General features: G+C 38.9%; 4 protein-coding genes across 4 annotated transcripts in view; 1 reads left to right on the plus strand and 3 right to left on the minus strand.

Moving 5' to 3' along the window:
- Window positions 1-487: 487 nt before the first annotated feature.
- LOC145464061 (digestive cysteine proteinase 1-like) overlaps window positions 488-21680 on the plus strand; it is a 38391-nt gene continuing 17198 nt past the window's right edge. The window contains exons 1-4 of the mRNA XM_081447878.1: window positions 488-888; window positions 3925-4097; window positions 4832-5072; window positions 5809-6013. Coding sequence (XP_081304004.1) covers window positions 687-888; window positions 3925-4097; window positions 4832-5072; window positions 5809-6013 — 821 coding nt within the window. The 5' untranslated portion in view covers window positions 488-686. The remainder of the gene's footprint in view (window positions 889-3924; window positions 4098-4831; window positions 5073-5808; window positions 6014-21680) is intronic.
- Window positions 6026-8439, minus strand: LOC145464066 (trace amine-associated receptor 9-like). The gene is made up of 2 exons (XM_081447882.1): window positions 7162-8439; window positions 6026-7075 (listed from the first exon to the last, which is right to left on the minus strand). Exon 1 carries the CDS (start codon window positions 8132-8134, stop codon window positions 7217-7219), a length of 918 nt encoding a protein of 305 aa, XP_081304008.1. The 5' UTR covers window positions 8135-8439; the 3' UTR covers window positions 6026-7075; window positions 7162-7216.
- Window positions 8451-16213, minus strand: LOC145464064 (melanocyte-stimulating hormone receptor-like). Its single transcript, XM_081447881.1, has one exon. The coding sequence runs from the start codon at window positions 11885-11887 to the stop codon at window positions 10964-10966; it is 924 nt and encodes a 307-aa protein (XP_081304007.1). The 5' UTR covers window positions 11888-16213; the 3' UTR covers window positions 8451-10963.
- LOC145464062 (melanocyte-stimulating hormone receptor-like) overlaps window positions 16591-21680 on the minus strand; it is a 5205-nt gene continuing 115 nt past the window's right edge. Inside the window, exon 1 of the mRNA XM_081447879.1 lies at window positions 16591-21680. This exon is cut by the window's right edge and continues 115 nt beyond it. Coding sequence (XP_081304005.1) covers window positions 17022-17966 — 945 coding nt within the window. The 5' untranslated portion in view covers window positions 17967-21680 and the 3' untranslated portion in view covers window positions 16591-17021.

Raw genomic sequence — 21680 nt, forward strand, 5'->3', positions numbered from 1 at the left:
TCCACGGTAGTTTCTAAAGAAACTGTTGGGCTGCCTCGGCGGGTAACTGAAGCACAAAGCTGTTTATCAACTTGAAATTGAGCGCCGTAGTGAGTATGTAAAGCTGATGTTTCAGACGTTTCGAGCGTTACGCCTTATGGCACTTGTCTTACTTTACACCCTCACTACGGAAATTACGATAGTGCAGGGGCAGAAAAGAAAAGGTGGAAGGGTGGAGAGGGTGACCGAAATACGAATAGGGCAAATATGTGCTGGATAGAAGTATCCCTAGTCCTTCGTAATGGGTGATTTTAGTACTGATGTTTTTCATTTTAACTATTTAGGTAGATTGACAAGTGGTCTACATTACAGTCAGTCCTAACCCTATCCAAACGCTAAGCGAAAACTCTAAAATTGTCTTCTGACCCTAAAACCGACCCTATCTTTCAATTGTGCAGTCTACAAGTCAACAGTTAATAGGGTTATTCTCACTGATATGGTTAATTTTTGGTTAGGACTAGGGTTAATCTGCAGTGAATAGTGGCCTATCCATCTCCCTGGAAAATTCTGGGGTAAAATTTTGTGGCACTTTTTTGCGTTTCAAAGTTCGCGCGCGGCGACTTGGTTCCAGCTTTCACTCCTCTTGTAAGCCGAGATGTAGTGACAGTCACGAGTTTCAGCCTCGGGCAAGCTAGTGAAGTCCGACGATGGCAGCACTTTTTTATGCGATTGTTTTGTGTCTTCTGTCTCATTCGTTTGGAAAGTCTCTGGATGTGAATTCACCTCCAAAGTGGTCCAATGTTTACACTGTGTCCGGAGTGCTTACGTTGCCGTATGCTGAAATTGTCGAACCGTTCCAAGTCTGGTTTGACGGCCAAAATGGCAGAAGCAGGATTGATTACTACGCAGGTAAGGTTATTTCATCAACGTTGCCTCTGTGGCACGTGTTGAAATACCAAACAAAATAAGTTCCTCTCTTTAATACGACACGTCTTAAAGTTATATTTATAAGAGCAGGTCTGTGTACTGTTGCAAACAACTCAGAAGTTTGTACAGGGTAGCCAGATAGCGATCGAAAACCCTAGCACCTTGTGGCTACATGCCAGCTAGTTGGTTTTTAGCTCACAGTTTCCTTACTTTCTATATTACAGTGAAGCTGATTTTTGGTTTTTATTTTGGCAAACGTTGATCTAAAATTGCAATATAAATTTCCTAAAATGCGGCCTGATTCTCATATGGTCTTGGTCAAGCCTTTATAATTTGCAGGTGTCAATTTGGAATTTAATTTGAACAAACATAATCAGTCCTCTGTTATGCTTTGAGCGCACAATAAAGGCTTTGTCTGATGTAAAACCTACTAGTTTTGCAAATATAAAAAATATATATGAAAAACATTATTAAAAAAGAAAACATTTTGCACATATGATTGAGTCGTCACTTTCCTGTAACTAAAAAGCTTATGAACTTATATTATTGACTTTTTTTTTTTAAAAGAGTGAAAAATACTGTTATATTAGTTGTAACCAAGCAATATTGTGACAGAGAAATGATGTTGCAAAATACTCAAGTTAAAAGCAAATTGCTATGAGGACACACACTTACCCTAGCTTACTTCACGGTTTATGTATCTGAGAACTATCATCCAGTTGAAAGGATGCAACAACAGTCTCATAGTTGTGAGGTTACAGGGAATTCTTAAGACGAGAGTAAATTTTAAGGAAATGACTCTTTATTTGCTGCCTAGGACTCTGAAGTGATTTTTTGCTCATTCATGTAGATCCTAATCCCATATAAGAAATTGATTTTGGTGAGATTTAATGTTAGTGAAATTTATTCTTTCCTGCATTTCGTGCCTGTAAACAAGGGCAAAATAATAAAAACACTGGACAACATGACCAAGCAGCTGTGCATGTGATGGAAAGTAAACAGAAATCATCAGCAATTAATATTTAGGATGCTTATTGTTTGTAGCCTTCTTGTTGGCTTGAAGTTATTAACAAGGAGTGAGGTCTTTGTGTGAAAACCTCAAACTGAGGTCTTGCTGTATTGCATTTTTTTTTTTTTTTTTTTTTTTGCTCTCTACTTAAAATTCTAACTCAACTTTGAATGCGACATTGAGAATTTTTGTTAGAGATGCATGCAAGCTGCTTCTCTATCCCAGCCCCCATCAACTCCCCCAACTCCAAGAGAGCTTGCTCATTGGCTAGAGGTGAGCCAAGAAAAGTACTTGGTTCACTTAAGAGTCATGATGCAGCCTGCTATGTTATGTGCATTTACCATATCTGTGGATTTGTACCAGCTTGACTGGTTAAGGCAGTCAAAACAAAAACTTGACTGTTTCTGTGCAAATATCTAGTACCCCTTTAGGAGCCCAGCCTTTTGTCCCTGTTTGAGGAGTTTTGGATTTTAATATTAGCTCTTATGCATGATGACAACAAACTAGCAAAAACACTACTGAGCCTTGGTTTGAAAATGCAAATTGTAAATTGTATCATGAACTGACAAATTCCCTTAAGGTTACACAATACCTTGAGAGTGCTACTTTTGTTGAATTTTTCTTTTTAAGCAAAACAAAAAGGTCACTATAAAATCTAACATTTTCCAGAAAATGAAAGAAAAATCTTAAAATGCACGCAAATAATTTGGGAAAAAAGGTTTTATTTTTCAATAAAAGTTAATAAAACCGTTAGGCGTCATAATCCTCATAGTGCATCAACTTTTTGCATGAAACAGCTTCCTCCGGTAGCACTCATTACAAGGGTCTCATTAGCATTGTTTTGTTTACACTCTATTTCGCAGTTGTGTTCTTGAATTTATTCTTTCTTCCATGCTACCTATCACTCCTTATTGAGGCCATGAAACGTGCTAAAAGAATCTGCTTGGACAGCAAAAAAAAAATTGAAGCTAGGACCTAAGAAGAAGACAAAAGCAGAATTTCTCAAAGACACTTGAAGAAAACTTTGACTGACAGCAGCAAGGGATCGTGCGTACTCATACCTGTACTCTTACCCCACTTATTTCTCTTGGTTTTTCCATTTCTCATGAGCTGTGAAGACATCTCCAAAAAAGCATGCTGAAGTTCAACAAGGTGAATGTCACTGTTATACTATTATTGCCTTGGAATCCCATGAAAATCATTTTGCTTGCTGTTAACACCAGGGGTGCCCTGATTTCATTGGCTGGCAGCATATTCTCTTGACATACATCCGAGTAAAGGCTTGACGTGTTTACAACTCTTCAAACGGCGATAACTCACAATAGTTTTTCATGAGAATACCTCTCTTTCAATGAATTAATGGGGTATTGTAGAGTTGGTAGATTGTCATGAAATTTGGCCAGAACATTCTTTAAGCATCAAGGGGATTTTTTCTATCATGAATATTTCTCTTGTGACAGGCGTGAACCTAACAGGGTCAGCAAATTATTTGATACTTTACGGGTCTATAAAAAGATAACCAATAAGAATACAGGAAAACCCTGACACCCTTTGAGGGATTGATGCTTGCTGATTAACACTGACAGTGCAGTTCTTAAAGATTACTGCTTGCATTTGATACCTGATTAATTCAGCAGAATGACAGTCGGTTGTTTTCCATTTTCCAGCTTCTTTTTTCTCAACAAATGCACGGCCAAAACAGTGGATGTTTTTTCCGAATTCTGCAGTTTATAACTTTTCCATTGATATATAGTTTGTGGTAGTTTCCTTTTCTTAGAAACAACACTGGAATGAATATATTTTTTGAAGGACACCCATGAAGGTATTGTGTAACTTTAACAGAAAAGATAAAAAGAATACTCCTGTATGTGAAAACAACACAGAGGTACTGGAGGTTTGGGACCTATTAGACTCTTAGTCTACATGATTAAGAAAGGAATAGAACCTCAATATGCTAGTTCCATGGTAACAAATGAATATAAATGGTGAAAAAGTACCACTGTTCCTAGGATTGGATAAAACCTTCCAACGAGCTGATGTAAAACCATATGGAGCAAGTTACAGGATTTGTCCAGAAACCACTGAGACCCAGTTAAATGTAATGAGCTGCTTTGAAGTGAATGGAACTAAAGATGCTCCTGTTGCAATACAGACAGTTTTACCTGACCTGACTAACTTTGAGGTACTTAATATACTTCCAAGTAACTTGTTCAGGAAGTAAACATTATTAATATCAATTTGACATGCTTGTTGAAATACATCTAACGAAGCACTACAAGTTTGTTTTTTAATGGAAATTACATGCCATTTTATTTTTAATCAGCCCAGTTATCTTAAGTTAATAATTTTTCATGCAACTCTCTTCTTATTATGGAAACGTCTATAAGATTGACACTATGTTTCAAAATGGTGAGCTAAAGTCTCCTTAAGATGATGCCTCTCTAAACAGGTAAAACAGACACCATGATACAGTCAATGGACACCTGGAAAGTGTGTTCCTCTTTATGAAGAAGTACTCCTCAATTTGAATGAAATTAAGCACAATAATAAGATTTGAGGATCGAAGCAATTTATTGTACATGTATTTTATTAGCAAATTGACCCTGTATTCATGATATTAAGAAGTTTAGTTGTTCAGTCGCAGAGTTCTGCAGTTTTCCCTATTTTGTGCAGTGTGGTTCTTAGAGGCACTAAACTTTGCTCAAACAAATGAGTGAACCTTCCCATTCCATTGGTTTTGTTCAAATTTGCAGCTTGTCATAAACTGATCTAATGTAGGTATGGCCCGTATGTTCATCTGTTTTTGCCACTGTCTCAGAATATCTAGCTCAGGTTATTTTCTTTGACCTCTTGTTCTGAGGTGGAAACTTCTCTTTACTCTAAGGTGGAGTTGACTGTATTTGTTGTTTTTTGCAGTTTGCTGGTTTTGATCAGGATTGCAGAGAAGGCAACTGCTCAGTTTGGACTTACGTTATGACAGAACAGCACAAAGTGAACACATACACCATGTATGCATCTGTGACTGAAACTCCAGACCCTGTCCACTATGAAATGCTTGGTTACGACACACTGCTGGGTTCACACTATGATAAATATGAAATTGATTATGCAGACTACTCACCTCAGATGCCACCTCCTGACATATTTGACATCAAAGGTTTGTTTCATTGAAATGGGCGTAATTGTCTCCATATACTACTTTATTTTTTGCACTGTGTAAAATTGGGACTCCAATCGGAGGAAACCTCGAAGCATCCATTCATCTCGTTACCTGCTACCTATCTGTTTCATTGTTTTGTGACCAGGTGTCACTTAAGGCCTCTATGGAGTGCCTTCATTCTTCTCTTTATACTGCTGCTCTTCATATTTCAGTCTAAGATTTCAGTCCAAGATTTTTATGGCCTTTAAAGTTAGCTTCCACAAGTCTCAGAGCTCAGTGGTAGGGCATCTGGTTTAGTAAACAGAAAGTTTTAAACTCTATTCCTGTACATGTAGCTGGACAGCTCGGAAATTGAGTCTTTTTCTGAGTATGCCTGTGTCGCTGACAGTTAATACCAATTAAGGTGAACAAAAAACCCTGAGAGGTTAAAAATGAACAGATCAAGTCAAGGATGGCTTAATACTGAGGAAGAATGAGATGGATTGCAATTAATTAACAATATTAATATACACTGTACCTGCTTGTACCAGATATTGCCCTTTCTGGACCTTTCCTCTGGTAGTAAGCTCATACTATTAAAAAAAACCTTCATTTAAGAAGCATTCTCGTACACTCAGCTTCTTGGCCAGTGGAGAATCGTAAAGTCAGATTGTAAATGTTCATCTTAACCATGGTTTCTTGATTTGTTGAATATAGATGTTGTTGTAACAGTCTTGCTTCTCATTTGGCTTAGAAATGACTTGTAAAGGTTTTCCAGGACCAGGAGTTATGTCCAGTCTGTTAACAAATCCAATGCAAGAGTTTATTGAACCTCATGGCCAGGAAAAAGTTCATGAGCTGTTTGAACACTTCCTCATTAAACATCCTAAACAATATGCCAACATGGTGGACAAGAAGGAACATAACCAACGCAGAGATATCTTCAGGCAAAATTTGAGGTATGAAGTCTTTTAAACATGGAAAGACCTTTTTGGGGCTGTTGGGAGCAGGGGTACTTACCATTTACATGGGAAAACCGGAAATTCCAGTTGGAAAATCAAATGGTTCGCCCCATTCCGTTTGGGAAGCTTCAGAAAATATGGGCTGTGATTTGAGGTGATGCTATTTTTCTGCTCTTTTAAGTCTCTCTAGCTGATGTGGATATACTTTATAGCGATTCCTTCTCCCGCAACGTTCAATTTAATTGTTTAATGTTTATGCCTGAAATTTCCAACCGGATGGTTTTTGTAAATGGTAAGGACCCCAGGTTTTTGGTTTTATCCAGTTGCAAACATTTTTAGACCTTTACAATGTCCCTACTTATAGGAGGTCATTGGCTCAAATGCCATTGAGGACTCAGATGTTGTCTTTGCCCCTCATTCATGACGTGCTGAAAATTTAATCGCTGATATTTATTTAACAATTTTACGGTGATGTCATGTCACATTCCCTGTAATGTGAAGTATAATGTCAGAGGAACTTACTTCTATTGAAGAGTCTTGGATTCTTCAATAAACCAGCCACAAAATCGCAGCAACATTACCCAGCGCTCCGAAAGCTTAATCATTTAAGGTTAGCGAAAATGATAAGACTTCTTGTTTTGGTAACAAAAGGGGTCGTTACTGTCGATGTTTAGGGTTAGGGTTAAATAATCCAACGGAAAGATAAGTATTGAGTTGCGGCTTCCAAAGAAACAACATGAATTATTCCTCGTGGGGAAAGAAATCCAGCTTGTATAGCCACTGTTTGTTTTATTAGGCGTTTTTGATGTTATCATATAACATCAACTAGAAAGAGTGGTAGCAGTGATTCGTCAAAGAAGTGCTAAAATATGTTGGAAACCGTTTTGAGCGACTTCAACTCTGTTCATCTTGAAAAGCGCGGGAGGCATGTGCCTCTGAGTTCGAGGTCTTGTCTGGTGCCCAGGTTCCCTGCCTTTTATACCGCCTTTTACCCATGGAAAAGGTTGAACCTTATCGTAACAACCCACCCAGAAGAAATTTGTATTTTTATTGGCCAGACTGAACTTTTAGCTCCGTTGTGTTCAGATCAAGATGCGCCGCTTTTATCTCTTACTGCTTTCTTTTGCTCTGTTTCCACTTTGCACATGATTGCATTTTTGTGACTTGCTTTTAATTTGTGATGATTGCCGCACCAGACCGTTAACTTGATAAGCAGCAGAATTGTGTAACAGTGTTCTTCACGGCTTGTCTTACCTCCCTCATCTTCCAGCAGTATAGAAGTGGATTTAGAGACGAGTTCAGCAAAAACACTGATATCGTAAAAGACCAAAAGAGGTTAAGAGACGGTGTGCGTGATCCAATGTTGACAATAACACCTGTCACTAAACCAAATGGAAAATAGCAAGCCAATAATGTCACCTGTAACCACAGTGCAGTAGACACAGTCTTTCTGTATCGTGCTATATTCAGGGTAACACCTTCTCCACTCGGTGGTCCCTGGTGAGCTTGGTCTTGCACTTGCGTTTGGTGATGGTGAAGTCTGAGAAAGATTTTGGTGTAGCAGGAGGTTGAGGTTATAATACAAAACAACAGTGTTAGGCAGATGATGCTTATAGCAATACGAAAGCTGTAAAATATTACCACTGCAAGAGCTGCACTAAAAAGCCATGAGGTAACAGCGAAGACCCATACTCTCTTTAATGTTACTGTCTGTTTGTATGTTAGCCCCAACATCAGGGCGAGAAGTCTGTCCACACTTATTGCAGTTAGTGTTAGCACGGACACTGAGCCAAAAATGAAGCCCAAGGTGATATAAAGTATATTAACATAGTAACAACGTTTGGAGTGTTCTGGAGACATGATATAGCCAATACGGAGAGGCTGTGTAACAAGACCCACACCGAGATCGGTGGCCGCAAGGCAACCTAGCAAAACTTTCGATGGCGGACGAAGAGACGACACTTTTTGAAGAGCAACGAGGATGAGAACATTTCCAAGAAACGCCGTGATGGAAAGAGGAACAGTTAAAGTTAGAATCAGTATTTTCCGATTGGCGTCTATTGGGCAGGAGTATTCTTGAATGGTCGTTTGGTTTCCATTAAAAGTAAAGTTCGCCATTTTGTTTCGATCTTGTGACAAGGTTGAAATATTCTGTACGTTAGCTTTGTTGTCAGGCGTCTTTTAAACGTCCAGAATCTGACACTTCCCAACAGTTATCTGGGTCTGTTGTCTTTCCTGGGTCTTCCTGGTGATTAGAAAGTATGATTTGAGTAGAGAAAATTTCAATCGTAAGAGCAAAATGATGAAGATGCGATCACCAATTTTCGCTTAAGCTATTAATACTCGTGTTTCGGTTCACGCAAGTTTTGTTTGACTTAACGCACATCGACTGTGACATTTACAGAGAAGAAACACCGCGTTAACGTTATGTCTGCTTTGAGAAACCACTGTCTTGAATTTTAATAATTTCGTTGTCAGGAAGTTATTGAATGATAACTGCCAGCCACTGTACTAGCGGCCTGTTAAATCTGCTCAGTGCAGCAATCTCGATATCTTCCTTTCATCAGAAACAACCTTTCAGAGCATGGAGGAAAACAGCAATTAATTTTATAAATATCGCGCATTGCTCGTAGTATTGCTGTTATAATACAAGCTGATCAACTTTCGTAGTGCTTTTCGTTTCGTTTTGTTTCAGTAACATTTGTTGTAGTCAGTAGAAAACAAATCCCTGTAGTTGAATAACCTCCCTCATTTTGATCTTTGTTGTAGCATTTACGGTGTTTCTTCCTTTTCGAATAAAACTTCGCTTCGCGCTGTGTATAAGAAGGGGTTAAAGGTTTCAAATGCGTTTCCCTGTCTAAGAAAAATTTGCCTTTCTTGTTCCCTGATAGCGAGATCTTATTATTATTGCTCCTTTTTAACAAAAGAAAAACAATTATAATTAACAACATTTAGGAATCTGAAGGATAATTACCTAGTCCTTAACTCCTGTTGAAGAGTTTAGTCGTGGCGACCAGCATCAACTAATAAAGCCGTTCAACAGCTGCTGTTTTTAATTTGACTACGTTAATTTGTGGTTTTACAGTGGTTGTTTTGTTCCTGTTTAGATATGAACTTATTTCAGTGACGTTTTAAGACAGCACGCGACGTTCTTGTGCCGATACACCAAAGATAAAATCTTGCGGAACACATGAACGAATGCTATTTTTGTGAAAAGTGTTGTTCTGTTTGGTTTGAGTTTTAAAATATTGAGTTTCTGGTTTTTATAACTTAATTTCAATGTGCTGTAAAACATGACAAAACGCAAATTCTAAGTTATGTTTCTTTTAATGAATTCGCATTGCATTTCGATTATTCTTGGGAAAATTGAAGATATCCGAAATTTTCAAGTTGGCATTTGGAATAACTTTAACAGGATACCTTAATAACTGATCATTGTTTTTGTAGGGTCTTGTCCATCATTAAGTTGTCGGCATACTCTTGCGTTGAAAAGTTCCAGTGAAACGACTTCCTCCGGCTTTAGGGCGATTGTCGCTGACGTCATAGTTTACACTTTTAATTACCACATTTATATGAAGGTATGATTGATCATCGCAGTTATAAACACAACTTAAGCAGTTGTGAAATTAAAGCCTGAAAAAAATTCAGGCCTGAACGGGATTCAAACCCATGACCTCTGCGATACCGGTGCAGTGCTCTACAGGCTTTAATTCACAACTGCGATGATCAATCATGTCTTCATATCTTTCTCTGCAGTTCAAATATGCGATCTTTCATATATTCATTTGCATTACCACATTTATATACGACTTTGCGCTGAGAAGGCATCATGCTCTGTTAGGTACGAATTGGCTCCAAACATTCATAGAGATTGTGAATCCGCGCTTAGTAATCGTTAGTAAACCATCGACTATGGCGTCTAAATTAGGAACAGCAACCTCATGTCAACGTCGCCTACGAAAGCGTATTTAAAATTAGGTTACAGATAGCTTTTATCTGGTTGTTTATCGTGTCATGGTTACCAGCAGAAACAACCGTGAATTATTTCACAAGGAGAAACTTTAGAACACCTGAAAGCTGCTGTTTATTTTTCAATTTCAGTTTCTTTATTTATGTTTCTGCTGCCCTTTGCCCCCTTTCATCTTTTTCCCTTTCTTCTGCTTGCCCTTTCTGCTGCCCTTTTTGATATTTCCTCGATATAACAAAGAACCCAAATGTAAATTCTAAATTTTAAAGACAGTGCTGGGAATATAAAACAAGCTTTACTGATATTTACTCAAACTAACAGGTAGATAGGGTCAAGTAGAATGTAATGTATATACAGCAATCTTCAACCTTTGACGTTCTTTGTATCTAGATTGCAGTTTGTCTTTGATGTCAGGTTATCTTGTCATCTTTTTCTTTAAATACTCAAGACGGTTTCGATGCAACACAGATCTAACTTGAAAGGACAGGAACATGCAGAACCTACCTGGGAAATATCTTTTGAAATAATTACTTTTCAACATTAAGTTTCACTTTTCAATAGTTTTGATGAAATTCACAATGATGTATATAAAACTACATCTCCTATGGGATCCATAGCCCTTAATTTCCATATTTTCAGTTGGAAATCCGAATTATTAACACTGAGCTATATCTAACCTCGTTTCCAGGATGTGGGATGAAGAGAGACTCTGGGATCGAGACTGAGCTACACCTTCCATTGTGTCGTGTTTGGGTTATTATCAGAGTATTTTGAGAGGAATTTTTTGGCGTATAAACCTTCTTGCGCTTAATGGTCACTGAGCGAATTAAATAAATTGATAGTGTGTTTTTGTGCAGTAGAATTGTTGCTTCGCAAACGATTTTCTTCTTGTTGTTGTAGCTTGAATTGCTATTTCTAAGCTGATTCCACTAGCTGTAGACGCTTCCCTAAGATGTTGTGATGATTGCTACACCAAGCAGTTACCTTCTTAAGCAGCCAAACTGTCTGACTGTGTCCTTTACTGCTTGTCTTATCTCCTTCATCTTCCAGCAGTATAGAAATGGATTAAGGGATGAGTTCAACAAAAGTAAAGACATTGTTACAGCCCAAGCCAGGTTGAGGGCTTGTTTATCTATTCCAGATATTACAATAAAAGCTGTGAGAGTACTATATGGAAGATAACAAGCTAGTAATGTCATCTGTATCCACAGTGCACTAGACACTGTTTTCCTGTATCTTGCTATATTCAAAGTGATTCCTTGTCCATCCAGTTGACCTTGGTGAACTTCTCCTTGCACTTGAGTTTCGCGATGGCGAAGCGTGAGATAAATCTTCATGTAACAGAAAGTTGATGTTCCAATGCACAACAGAAGAATTACATAAGCGATGTTTAAAGCAATGTGGAAGTTATAAAACGCTACTATTACAATAGCAGCGATGAAAAGCCAAAGGGAGACAACAAAGACCGATGTTCGTCTCAAACTTACTACCTGTCTATATCTTAGCCCCAACATCAAGGCGAGAAGTCTGTCTACACTTATTGCAGTCGTTGTTAACACAGATACTGCGCAAAACATTCCACCTATGGTCTCAAAAAGGATTGTGAGATAATAACAAAGCTTGGAGTGTTCTGGGGACATAAATAGAGCAATGCGAATAGGCTGGGTTATGAGCCCTACACCAAGATCAGTGACCGCAAGGCAACCCAACAAAAGTCTTGACGGTGGATGAAGAAACGACACCTTTTGAAGAGCAACAATGATCAGAACATTGCCCAGAAATGCAGAAATAGATTGAGGAATATTCAATGCTGAAATGACTATCTTCTGATGTATTCCAAGACCGATTGTGCAGAAGTAGTCTTGGGTGATGGCGTAATTTCCTTCTTTAGTTACGTTCGCCATTTCTATTTACAGGCTGGTCAGGTCAAAAATCAATGTTCTTTAGGTTGGTTATCAGTTCTCTTACAAAGACGTTTCCAGCAATCTTCGCTCTTCAGCTTCTATTGTCTCTCCTGTTGATTAGAAAGTAAAGCTGTAGCCCGTGTAGAAAATCACACTCCTGAAAGATAACTAATGGCTATTTGGAGGTTTTCCAAACTTTTTTACAGCAGAGAATACGCAATCTATAAATGTTAGTGCAAACTCTGACCTCGGTTATCGTTTTCAGGAGGTCATCTGCACTTGTAATAATAGGCTTATTTTAGGGACGGGATATGGGGATGAGAAAACGCGAGGAAGAAGGGAAAGTCCACCCTCCTTCCGACCCCCAACGTCTGCTACGCAGGCTAGAATAACTTGAAAGTGGGTTCATCTTCGAGACATTTTGCATCAATGTTCCCGTGCCCTTGCTTTCCTTTTTCACCTTTTGCGTTAAACAAAAAAAGAACTGAAAAAAAAAAAAAAAGAAAGAAAAAAGGAATTGCAGATATGATGTTTGTGGAGGTGGAAGTAAACAAATTGCTCAGTATTTTTCAATCATAACCTTTTTACAACTTAGGCTAAAGGTGTGTAATTTGTAGTAAAAGTAGAGACATTTAACACCAGGGTTTATGTGTTCGCGGCAAACTGCAAACGAGAGCGGTTTGCCGTTTGTGGTTTTCGCTAAAAAACCGCGGTGCTAAATGTTACTAATGTTTATTCATTGAGAAAATTGACCGTTAAAAGGAATTTATTTTGTATAGCTTTTGATACAGGAAGGCGGCATACGTTTTAGCAGCTGAAAGTTGGCTTAATTAGACCTTGGGTCCCCAATAGTACAAAATACCCGTTAGGGCTGAAAAGGATGAATTTACAATGTTAAACGACATCAAAACTATCATCACACTGTGAATTGTCAAAGCCATTATTTAGTTTTGTCAGGTGCCATGTACTATTACATAATGGAGTATGGCGCTCTATAAAATAATTTTACTGTTAATGTCTTAATTTTATCTGATCGGTCGCTTGGTCTACGACATTCTGCACTTTTCTTCGATTCTCTGAGTAAACTTACTGGCAGAGTTCAATTAGTGCGCCCGAGGCAATTCGAGGAAACCAGAAAGTTCGAGAAATGATCTAATGTCTTTCGTTCAGATGAGATTGAAAAATGAGTCTGTTTAACGTTATCTTTCGCCCAATAACCTTTTCACTGACGCTATATCATAGAGACTTTCTTGAATTTTAACGGATCGGCAATTTTAATGGCTTAGCTTGTAGAACCTTTCAAGAAATTACAAAATACTATTCCTTGTAAAAGTGCTCCAGAAGACCGAGAAACACGTTAATTTTCTTTCATGAAATCTAGCGTGTAGGGTTAATGTCCGACCACCAAGTAGCAGTGCACTTGATTTTACAAACGTAACTCATTTCCACTGATCATCTCATGCAAGCTCGGCAAGATTCTCGTTTCGTTTCGTTTCGACGACCGTTTTAGTGGAACGAAATCCCCTGAAACAAACACCCCTCACTTCTACGTATTTGAATTTCGTTGCGTAATCATAGTTTTTCTATTTTCGTGGATCAACATAAGCGTTGTGCATTAAAGGTCCGAAAAGATTGAAAAAGCTTTGAAAGTTTTCGCATTACGGTAAAGTTTTCATATGTAATTTCCGTATATCAATGGGCTTGTAGTTAAAATTAAAAGAACTAAATTGAAAAAATAGCTGGAAAGATGGTTACCTAATCTTGAGCTCTTCAAGTAAAGTCGCAGCCTGGAGAAACTTGAACACCTCGCAGCTGCTGATTGTAGTTTTGAGAAAGATTATTGGTGATATTTTATAGGGTGGTTTACATTTTGTATGATCTGTTTTCTTTTGTTTTGACATATTTATTTACGTCAATGTCTTTGAGGTTCAAGTCCCCTTACGTTTCACTGGAAACATGCAACGTTCGTTGAACAAGCGAGAGAGTTTGAGGAACACTTTAACAGTCAGATACTTTGCCAAAAACACTGTTTTGTGAGGGTTAAAAACCACTTGTAAAAAACACTATTGGATGCGATAAGTGGTATTTGCTGTAGATAATGACAGAGTTAGAAATTAGAAATTATCGTCGGAGATTGTTAAAACTTTTATATGCATTTATCTACCCCTGTCCATCATTGTTTCGTCGGGTCGTTAGTCATTTGTAGCTCCAGTTAATTTAACATACGTTTGTTAACACGCAAGACGATATACTTACCTTAAAACTAAAAGTTATTGTTCAGAACGTTTTAGGGCAGCTAGCCTAAATTTTGTCCTTCATGCAAACAAAGAACTTAATTAAACTGATCTAACTTTATTTCTTGTGCTTAATGTTTCCCTGAAAGACTTATTATTCAAGTAATGCCTGCTATATAGCAACAATTGTTGGAGACCTGTCATAGCAGCTGCTTCAAAATAAAGACAAAGGGACGTGAGAAATTAGATGAAACTAAAACGTCTCACTTTAAGTCCGGTTAAAACGTTGAACGGTACTTGTGTCGAACCTAATATCGGTATTAGGTTCATGTTAAGTTCTGAATCTGTTACGATCGACCTATTTGTATTAGCAGTCGAATAGAACTGCAGAAGTTCGTTTTCGATACAGACATCGAACTTCACATGTGCCGAATCTAATACATACATTATATCATTAATTATATTATAACCACAAGCAAGTTGTAATGCGCAAAAAGGCCTGCTTTAAAAAAGATGGCGGGGAAAGGAGGGAACTTGTTCATCAAGCTTCAAAAACACTTAGTATTCGTGTTTATTATTTGGCTTGTGTTTGTAGCCGATATAACGCGCGCTCTGATTGAGCAATCGTAGGGCACTATTCTCCCTCAATGCCCACGGGCCGATTACGGGCCCGCAAAACCAAAGCAAAAAGTCATATAATAAACAACTTATTAACCTTGAACGTTCGGTCTTTACGGGAAAATCTCGAACTTCGGCCTTACCGTATTGACCGAGCGATGGGGGTTTGAGATTTTCCCGTAAAGACCTCACTCTCGGTTAATAAGTAGTTGTTAATGTGAATGCAGGATCGAGGAACGGTCGTTAATTTACCTCGTTGGGATTAAATTAGGAAGAAAAGGAAAAAAGGCGACTTGTACGTGCAACAAGATAGTGTAACGTCATTTGCATGTTTAAGCAAGTTGTTCTATTTTCACAGATAACATTAGCGAGCATAACAAGCGTGATCCTTTCCACCATTTTGAAACTACCAAGACTTCGAAAAAGAACTACTGACTTCACTGAACGGTTTTGTGTCGAATTAGCAATAACGTTTGAGGTCATTAGGTTCGACGTCTGAATCAACTGTCGCACTTGATTATTCAAGACGACTTGAACGGGTACATGTATTAGGCTCGGCATTTGTATAGTTCGACATTTCTAATGGTCTTAATGACCCATTCACACCAACTAAACTAGTTTAACTAAATCAGGTTTAGGTTTTTCCAATTTAACGATTGCGAATTGAAGTCATTTTGAGCAGACAAATTTCAAACTCCGAGGCTACCGTATTATAATCAAACAGGTTGTTACCTTGTTAAGTTGTGGAAAGTGTACGGTATGAGCAACTAATTTTTAACCTTGCTGAGTTAAACCACTTTTAAACATGTTTAACATGTTGGTGTGAACGGGGTGGACTTGTTTATCTTATTCTCTTTGTCGCGATAAGATGGCGTACAATGTAAAAGAGAGTGCAATCGGCCACTAATTGTAAACAAATTTTATTGTAACCAGCATTCTTGAGCACACTGAAAAGTCAGCGGAAGTGATGTTGACTCCTTGTCCCGGTAAAGATACGTCGTGTCATCATTAAAGGTGTTTTCTGCTTCCCGTCGAAATGCGTGTTAAGGCTCGCGGGCGTTAGTGAAGCATTTGGGGAGCATGCGCACCATTAGAATTTTATTTTGACTCGTGCCTTGAAATGTTGAGTCATAGTACATACTTACTTACTACTTAACCCTTTTCAACCGCTGTGGGAAATAAGACAACAGCAATTTCTTGCCAATTAGCCCGATTTTGCACATCATGTGTTGCCTCGCCCCATGCGAGTTTTACCCCACAGAGCTAGGCCATGACAGCTCGGCGGCAGGTGGTTCTCGGTCTCGACCTGGACGTTCTTTGTCGTCTCGTACATGGTGCGAACATTCCATGCTGCTTTAGGGATTTTGGGTCCAAGTAGACTGTCTTTCTCGTTTCTCATTTCCTGTTGTGGACTTCCTTCAGAGGAGGTTGTACTGCCGATGACTTGGTTTTGAGTCAAATGCCGAAGGGTCCATGGTTTGTCCGTGTTTACATAGCCTCATCTAAACACGAGGAGGGTTGGGAAATTCGAGACAGTTATGCAAACCCTCGACTACGTCTCGGGTTTGCATAACTTTCGAGAATTCTTCCAACCCTCCCATTGTTTAAATGAAGCTATGTAAACACGGAAAAAGTGCCCTATTGCTTAATACTACAAACATTTTAGAACTAAACCATGGACCCTTCGGCATTTGACTCAAAACCAAGTCATCGGGAGTACAACCTCCTCTGAAGGAAGTCCACAACAGGAAATGAGAAGCGAGAAAGACAGTCTACTTGGACCCAAAATCCCTAAAGCAGCATGGAATGTTCGCACCATGTATATAAAATAATTCTCCAAATTACGCGCGAATCTAAAACGTCACAACCGTGTTTACATACTCTCATCTAACCACACCGACCAATGAGAGCGCGCGTAGTGGTTCAGGTATTTTATAATAATGAATTTAAAATTGTTTGCTTTTATTGAAGCATGTCAGAAGAACGCACCACAAAATGTCCGCCAAAACTGTTTGCGCACCCGTCGTAAAAAGTACTGAGTTGACAAAAACAGGCTGCGCTCAACGGCCAAGTACATCCAGGTGCGCAGATTATCATCACGTGACAAAAACTAGCCAATCAGAGTAACAACGAATAACTGAACTACTGGACACTTTAATTTTAAACTTAATTCAGATTTGCCCGTCCTCGCGAGTTTCAGTCTTTGTGAGGCGTTCTTTATGTTCGTGCTGCTCGTTTGCTGTTATTTTTTTTTCATAAATTGTTTAAATGGTTATCACCTTTCACGTTGCTGCACCAAGCAGTTGCCCTCTTGAGCAGCCGAGCTGTCTAATAGTGTCCTTCACTGCTTCTCTTACTTCCTTCATTTTCCAGCAGTACAGAAATGGATTAAGGGTTGAGTTTAGTAAAAGTAGGGACATTGTTACAGCCCAAGCCAGGTTGAGGGCTGGTTTATCTATTCCAGATATTACAATAAAAGCTGTGAGAGTACCATATGGAAGATAACAAGCCAGTAATGTCATCTGTATCCACAGTGCACTAGACACTGTTTTCTTGTATCTTGCTATATTCAGAGTGATTCCTTGTCCATCCAGTTGTCTTTGGTGAACTTCTCCTTGCACTTGAGTTTGGTGATGGCGAAGCGTGAGATAAATTTTCATGTAACAGAAAGTTGATGTTCCAATGCACAATAGCACAACGATATAAGCGATGTTTATAGCAATATGGAAGTTATAAAACGCTACTAATACAATAGCAGTGGTGAAAAGCCAAAGGGTGACAACTGAGATCGATGTTCTTCTCAACGTTGCTACCTGTCTGTATCTTGACCCCAGCAACAAGACGAGAAGTCTGTCTACACTTATTGCAGTCGTTGTTAACACAGATACTGCGCAAAACATTCCACCTATGGTCGCAAAAAGGATTGTGAGATAATAACAAAGCTTGGAGTGTTCTGGAGACATAAATAGAGCAATGCGGATAGGCTGGGTTATGAGCCCTACACCGAGATCAGTGATCGCAAGGCAACCCAACGAAAGTCTTGACGCCGGATGAAGAGACGACACCTTTTGAAGAGCAACAATGATCAGAACATTGCCCAGAAATGCAGAAATAGATTGAGGAATATTCAATGCTGAAATGACTATCTTCTGATCTATTCCAATACCAATTGTGCAGAAGTATTCTTTGGTGATGGTGTAGTTTCCTTCTTTAGTTGAGTTCTCCATTCCCAGATTCGGGCAGGTCAAGGCTAGAGTTATTATTCTTTAAATTTGAGAGATCAATCCTCTTACGAAGTACGTTTCCAACAATCCTTAGTCCACTGCTTCTATTTTTTCTGGTGATTAGAAAGAAGAGTTTTAGTCTTTGCGGAATTTCCCGCCCATGATGAGTAACAAATAGCTATTTGGAGTCAGTTTTCTAATCTCGCAAGGTGTAGGATGTATGATTTTCTTCTCCGAGTATCTAGATAATATTATAAGCATGTGGCCTGTACAAGCACTTCTGTTCCGGTTCATAGCAAGTTTCGTTTTCTCTAAAATATATCGGCTGTGACACTTGCAACAGAATAAGCTATCTATAAATATTCATGTAAACTTTGATCTTAGTTGTCATGTAGTGTGAAGGGAAATATCACATGTGCATCCTTGGCCATTCTGTGCATTTGCCTGCGGCCTCAGACTTCTGCCATCTCCTGCTATAAAATTTGCTTTGAACAATAGCTGAAACATTTTTCTCTCTCCGATTGGCTGTCATATGTACTTGTAATGGGTTAATGTTTCCTCTTAGCATTCGTTTGCATAACTTAAATGTGGGATCATCATCAAGACATTTTGCAGCCACCTTTCTGTGGTTTTGCTTTCCTTTTTCACCTTAAGCGTTAAACGACAAAAGACTGTGAAAAAAATTGCAGATATGACGACGAAATGAGTTATTTATCTTTCGCCGATTTTCATGAGATTAAGACATGAGAGTGTTAATTTTAATCTTTTGCCCTATGACAGAATATCTAAACGAAACAAATACGTTCAGAGCATTTAACATCTTTTGGGAAACACCTGTTCCTGGCGAACTCACTATCGTTTATCGAGAATTGAGCTACTTTGTCTTAGGTTCGGTTTACCGACGTTTTCTCGATTAATTACAAATTAAAACAGTTTATGAGAAAAGGTTTTTTGAAGTTAAACTAGGGCAAAGTTTCGGTGGCACAAACAGGGCGTTGGAATAACTGTTTGTCGACATGAAAGGTGCCATTATTGTCAGAATAACTCAATTCATGATTATTCAAACTTTAAGCTTGTCATTTTCACAAATCGTTGGTTTTTATCTTCTATATCTATTTTAATGCTCTCTAGATTAGAGGGACGAGCGCGCCTTTTATTTTCAACTGTGTGAATTTTACCTTTTTACTCTGTGCGATATCAAAGACTGCTTTGAAAAGTACTTTCTTGAATTTGAACGGCTCAGCAATTTTAACGGCTTAGATTGCAGAACCTCTCAAGAAATTGCATAATCCTTTTCACTGTAAAACTTTTTCTAGAGGCCGAGAGCGAGAAACACGGCAATTTTCGTTCATGAAATCTAGCGTTTAGAGTTAGTGTCCGTGTACCAAGTAGTAGAGCACTTGATTTTACAAACATAACGCCTTGCCATTGATGTCATTGATCATTGACCTCAAGTCTGTGAAGATTCTTGTTTCGTTTCGATTTAACGACCGTTGTAGTGAAACGAAATCCCCTGCAACAAACACCCCTCACCTCTTTGAATATTTCAGCGTACTCATAGTTTGTCAATTTTCTTGGATCAACCGACGCGTTGTATATTAAAAGCCCGGAGAGTTTGAAAAGGGTTTGACATTTTCCTATCAAGGAAAAGTTGTGTTACGTAGTTTCCATATATCAATGAGCTTATAGTTTAAATTGAAAGAACTAAATTGCTTGAAAGATGGTTACCTACTCCTGAGCTCTTCATGTGAAGTCGCAGCTACTTGCATCAACATGAATTAGTTATTCCACCCGGAGAAAGTTGAACACCTCGCAGCTGCTGATTGTAGTTTTGTAAAGATAATTGATGATCTTTTATAGGGTGGTCCGCATTATGCTTTTTTGTTTTGACATATTGATTTATTTTAGTCAATGACTTTGAATTTCAAGTCTCCTTACGATTTATGGGATTAAAACATGCAACGCTCGTTGAACAAAGCAAGAGAGTTTGAGGAACACTTTAACAGTCAGATATTTTGTCAAAAACTCGGTTTTGTGAGGGTTAAAAAACACTTGATTGTCTGGGCGCGTTTATGTGGTCCATAGAAAGTGGCGTGAATTTCAGTCGATATAAGCACGCTCGCTGTAGTATGTACTAAGATTTTGGTATTAGATGCCGTAAGTTTTATTTCCTGTACATCACGGTAAAATAGAAATTCTCCGTTAGTGTGTGGTTGGCACTTTTCTTTTAATATATTGATATTACTTTGCTTAGGAAGATACCGAAAATTTTAAAGTGTCATTTAGAATGACTTAACAGCCCCCGTCGATCATTGTTTCGTCGGGTCATTGGCCATTTGTAGCCTCAGTTAATTAAACATACGTATGTTTAAACTAAAACTGCAGGATAAGTGTTACATTGTTCAGTATGTTCTGGAAAAGCTTAGTACATAAGTTCTGATTGTCATGCAAACAACGAACGTAATTGAACTGCACCAACTCATCTAACTCATCCGTTAAAAAGCTTAACTGTTCAGCAAATGCCTGCTGTATAGCACAATTGTTCGAGTCCTGTTAATCGGAAATTGTGAATTACGTAGCAGCTGTTTACAAATAAAGGCAGAGAAACAAAAGAAAAGAGACAAAGCTAAAAGTCCTCGTCTGTTACGCTCGCTGTTAGACATGTTTATTTTTCTTTCTATTGTCACGATAAGAAAGCAAGCAACGTACAGACCGTGCAATCGGCCAATAAAATATATTGCAAACAGCAATTTTATGGTAACGAGCATTCGTGAGCACACTGAAAGCTTGGTGGAAGTGTTCATGAGTGCTCGCCCCACCCCCTACCCTGTGAAGTCTCTCGTTTTGCGCTGACTTCCAGTTCTCTCGCGATTCTATGCGCGCGTTCAACGATCGAATAAAAATACGAGAATATAGAGGGCTGTGAACAGTCTAGTTATAGTAAAGATACGTCGTGACATTGTCAAAGGTGTTTTTTGCTTCTCGTCGAAATACGCCGAAAGGCTCGCCGGCGCTGGCGAAGCTTTTGGAAAAGAAGCATATTATTAACCTTTTTTTACATTACTTTTTAAGATAGCTCGTGCCTTGAAATACTTACTACTTAATCCTCTTCGTTCCCTGAGGGACATAGGGCAACAACAATTAATCTCTCTCCATTTATCCCTATTTTGCACAGTTTGTTGTGCCTTGTCCCATGTGAGGTTTACCTCACTGAGCTCGGCCATGGCAGGTCGGTGGCAGGTTTTTTTGGCCCACCAAGTTTTTTGTGCCTCTCAAATGACCTGGGCTGTCTTTGTCGTCTCGTGCATGGTGCAGACATTTCATGTTCCCATGAAATCTTAGCTTTGGGCCCAAGTAGGCTACCTTTTACGCTCCTGACTTGCTGTGGTGGGCTTTCATTAGAAGCGGTCATACTGCCGGCGGGCTGGCTTCAGGCAACTGAAGGGTCTATGGTAAAAGTGTTATGATGTCGTTGTTTCTGTGACTGGGTGTTTGTTTAACGAGCTAGGGTCGTTAACACCATACTCAATCCCTAGCCCGGAGGGCCAGGTGCTGTAGCCGGTCTGTCGTCTCGCTTGGGACCTGTCCGGCTTGGTTAAACCTGCCATGGGTCAAGACCCCCCGACATAGCTCGCAGGAGCCAAAAGACACCCAAGCCTCACCACCACGGCAAGGACACAGCAGAAGGTCAAAATTGAATCATAATGGCCAACAGAG

The sequence above is a fragment of the Orbicella franksi genome, chromosome 12, assembly GCF_964199315.1.
Source record: "Orbicella franksi chromosome 12, jaOrbFran1.1, whole genome shotgun sequence".
Lineage (NCBI taxonomy): Eukaryota > Metazoa > Cnidaria > Anthozoa > Scleractinia > Merulinidae > Orbicella > Orbicella franksi.

What these genes read in the sequence shown, in the direction of transcription:
- LOC145464066 (XM_081447882.1), bottom strand. Translation starts at nt 8,134, where the DNA reads ATGGCGAACTTTACTTTTAATGGAAACCAAACGACCATTCAAGAATAC.
- LOC145464064 (XM_081447881.1), bottom strand. Translation starts at nt 11,887, where the DNA reads ATGGCGAACGTAACTAAAGAAGGAAATTACGCCATCACCCAAGACTAC.